The sequence below is a fragment of the Hipposideros armiger genome, unplaced genomic scaffold, assembly GCF_001890085.2.
Source record: "Hipposideros armiger isolate ML-2016 unplaced genomic scaffold, ASM189008v1 scaffold_8, whole genome shotgun sequence".
Classification (NCBI taxonomy): Eukaryota; Metazoa; Chordata; class Mammalia; order Chiroptera; family Hipposideridae; genus Hipposideros; species Hipposideros armiger.
In genome coordinates, this window is record NW_017731358.1 from 6,888,304 (window position 1) to 6,890,887 (window position 2,584).

At 38.9% G+C, this 2,584-nt stretch overlaps 1 protein-coding gene across 3 annotated transcripts in view; it reads left to right on the plus strand.

Annotated features, from left to right (window-relative positions):
* PARP9 (poly(ADP-ribose) polymerase family member 9) overlaps positions 1 to 2,230 on the plus strand; it is a 17,501-nt gene extending 15,271 nt beyond the window's left edge. For all 3 annotated transcript variants that reach the window (XM_019652689.1, XM_019652704.1, XM_019652696.1), the window contains exon 6: positions 1,910 to 2,230. In XM_019652689.1, coding sequence (XP_019508234.1) covers positions 1,910 to 2,215 — 306 coding nt within the window. In that variant the 3' untranslated portion in view covers positions 2,216 to 2,230. The remainder of the gene's footprint in view (positions 1 to 1,909) is intronic.
* Positions 2,231 to 2,584: the final 354 nt, after the last annotated feature.

A 2,584-nucleotide genomic window follows, 5' to 3' on the forward strand; every position in this document is an offset into this window, starting at 1 on the left:
TTCTAACCCCTGGAACACAACCTGACATTTAAAGTGACTTTGGGAAAGAGCTGATTTTTATCCATTTTGCATATGACAGCTATTCTCAGTCTATTTATCAGCAAGTAATATAATCTCATCTGCTCTATTTCCATGTTTTTGGATGGGGAGTGAGGGAAGTTCCCTGTTATGACCTCTCCAGGTACAAGATATGGTAAGATTGAGGGCTTTTGGCTCTGGAAATAGCAGCTGCAAATACAATTTATGAAGAAAATGTCCTACAAATGAAGAAACTCAGCTGCAAAGCAAAACCTAGTTTTTACCTCATGATCTACCATCTTCTCAATGAAGTAATAACTGCCAATTGTATCAACTTTGAAAAAGGAAGACACTGGATATGGTGGTTCCAAACCTAGAAGAGATGAGTTTTTTCAAAAAAACTTTATGTTAAAGGATCTCCATAGCAATATACACAAATCTTTGTCCATAGACTGTCATATAATAATTACAACAATAGCAAGCATACTGAGTGTTTACTATGTGCCAGATATGCTATTTATCACTTTACAGGAATTGATCATTTATTCAGTCTGCAGAGAAAGCATTGTGTGTATAACTCTTAAAAATGAATTTATGTTTTATTAATTAAAAGAGCATCTGCCTGAATATTTGTCATCTTCTTCAGTGACATATCCAAACCTTTAGTTCAGTGCCTAACACGCAGTAAGCAGGGCATTAATATCTGTTGAATGAATGAATGAATGATAATATTTTACCTTGAAATATACATTCTGCTTTTGTTTACCATATTTTGGCTTTCTTCCCATTTTTCCTATACTGGTTTCCCCTCCATGTTCTAATAGATTGTGGTGCTGCACTTGCTGTTCCCCAGGATTTCCTAAAGGCTGCTTTAGATTTGTGGCAGTGGGAATGGGGACTGACGGAGCGGATGAGGTCAAGTGTGGTGTGTTCAAGTAGAGAGGGATTTTGATGACAATGGCTAAAAGCCCCACTTATGATCTTCTGCTCTGTTTTGCTTCTTATAGGTTTTCACTACTGAAATGATGAGCAATAAGTCCAAGCAGCAGACTTTCAAAAATTACAGTGGTGAGTAAGAAATTCATAGGCCTAGAAGCAGCGTCTCCCACCATGGGTTCATCCTATTTTTTTTTTTTTTTAAGATTTTTTTATTGGGGAATTGGGAAGGGGAATAGTGTTGGGGAATTGGGGGAGGGGAACAGTGTTGGGGAATTGGGGGAGGGGAACATTATGTTTTTCCCGGACCCATCAGCGCCAAGTCAAGTTGTNTTTTGTCACCATTTCTGGTACTCTCTTGGCTAGAGGGTATTCTTATCCCAAATTGGTCCTCCAATCATCCCTACCCCTCAGTTTTCCAAGGTCCTTCCACAAACAACCTTCCTGTATTAATATTTAGTTTGGATGTTGAAACATTGATGAGAAGTTTAAATCTGCTAAAATACTAGCACTTCTCTAGGCAAATTACATGGCAGACCTTAATGACATTGAATAAATGCTGCTTACTTACGTTAACCTATACCTCCTTTATTAAACTACCAAGAGCTCTTTATGTTGACTTGGAAGTGGCAGATGAGTGGGGATAAACTGGTGGATGGCTCTCTGACCTGGAGAGATGAGCAAGGCTACATAAACTGGGTGAAGTCATGGTGCCTGAAAAGCACAAAAAGGACCACTCAGTTCAGTGTCTCAGCCCTTTCATTTTTCATCATCTAACCTTCTAGCTGCAATGGGTTCCCTATGGAGTGGGATCTTTCCTGCTCTCTGAGGAGGCATGGACATGGCCTTGAGGGAGAGTAAAGATTTGCATTGTAAAATATGGGCAGGATCAGGGGGTAAGTGAAATCTTATTTTTGACTCAAAGGCTCATCTTAAATTTGTGTTTTTCCTACAGAGATTGAAAAATGCAGTGAAGGTGTGTTTGGAAAAATGCCTTGAGCTAAATTTAACTTCCATTTCCTTTCCTGCCCTTGGGACTGGAGTCATCGGTTTGTGGAAGAATAAAGCAGCAGAGGTTATGTTTCAGGAGGTTTTAACATTTGCGACACAGCATTTGAAAAAACAATTAACTGTAAAGTTTGTGATCCTTCCTGAGGAACAGGAGTTATATAAGGTAAGTTACTATCTTAGAAATGTCCTACAATTCATTCATTCATTCATGGATTCATTCAACGACATCTGTTTAGTATCTCCCATGTAAGAAGATGTTGGGCTAAGTGCTGTATGGCGTAGTGATGTTCTAATGTGGTGAAATTTAACTTTTATAAATTGCCCACGTCTGGCCTAGTAAAGAATGCCATTATAGAAGCCATGTTAACCTACTATTTAGCTTCTCTTTTTTCCTTTGTTGGCACTTATTCTTCTCTCTAGTCCTTAAAGGTCAGCAGCCTCCTAGTTTCAGTGTGAGGTCCTCTGCTCCTCTCTCTTCTTTCTTCCTTTAAGAACACAACTATTCTTAAACTTCTGCCATACATTTTGTAGCATCCTATCTAATGAGCCAACTTCAGACACACACCCCCAAACCCTATCTCATTTCCACTTGGATATCTGACTATGGTCCTAAATCCAA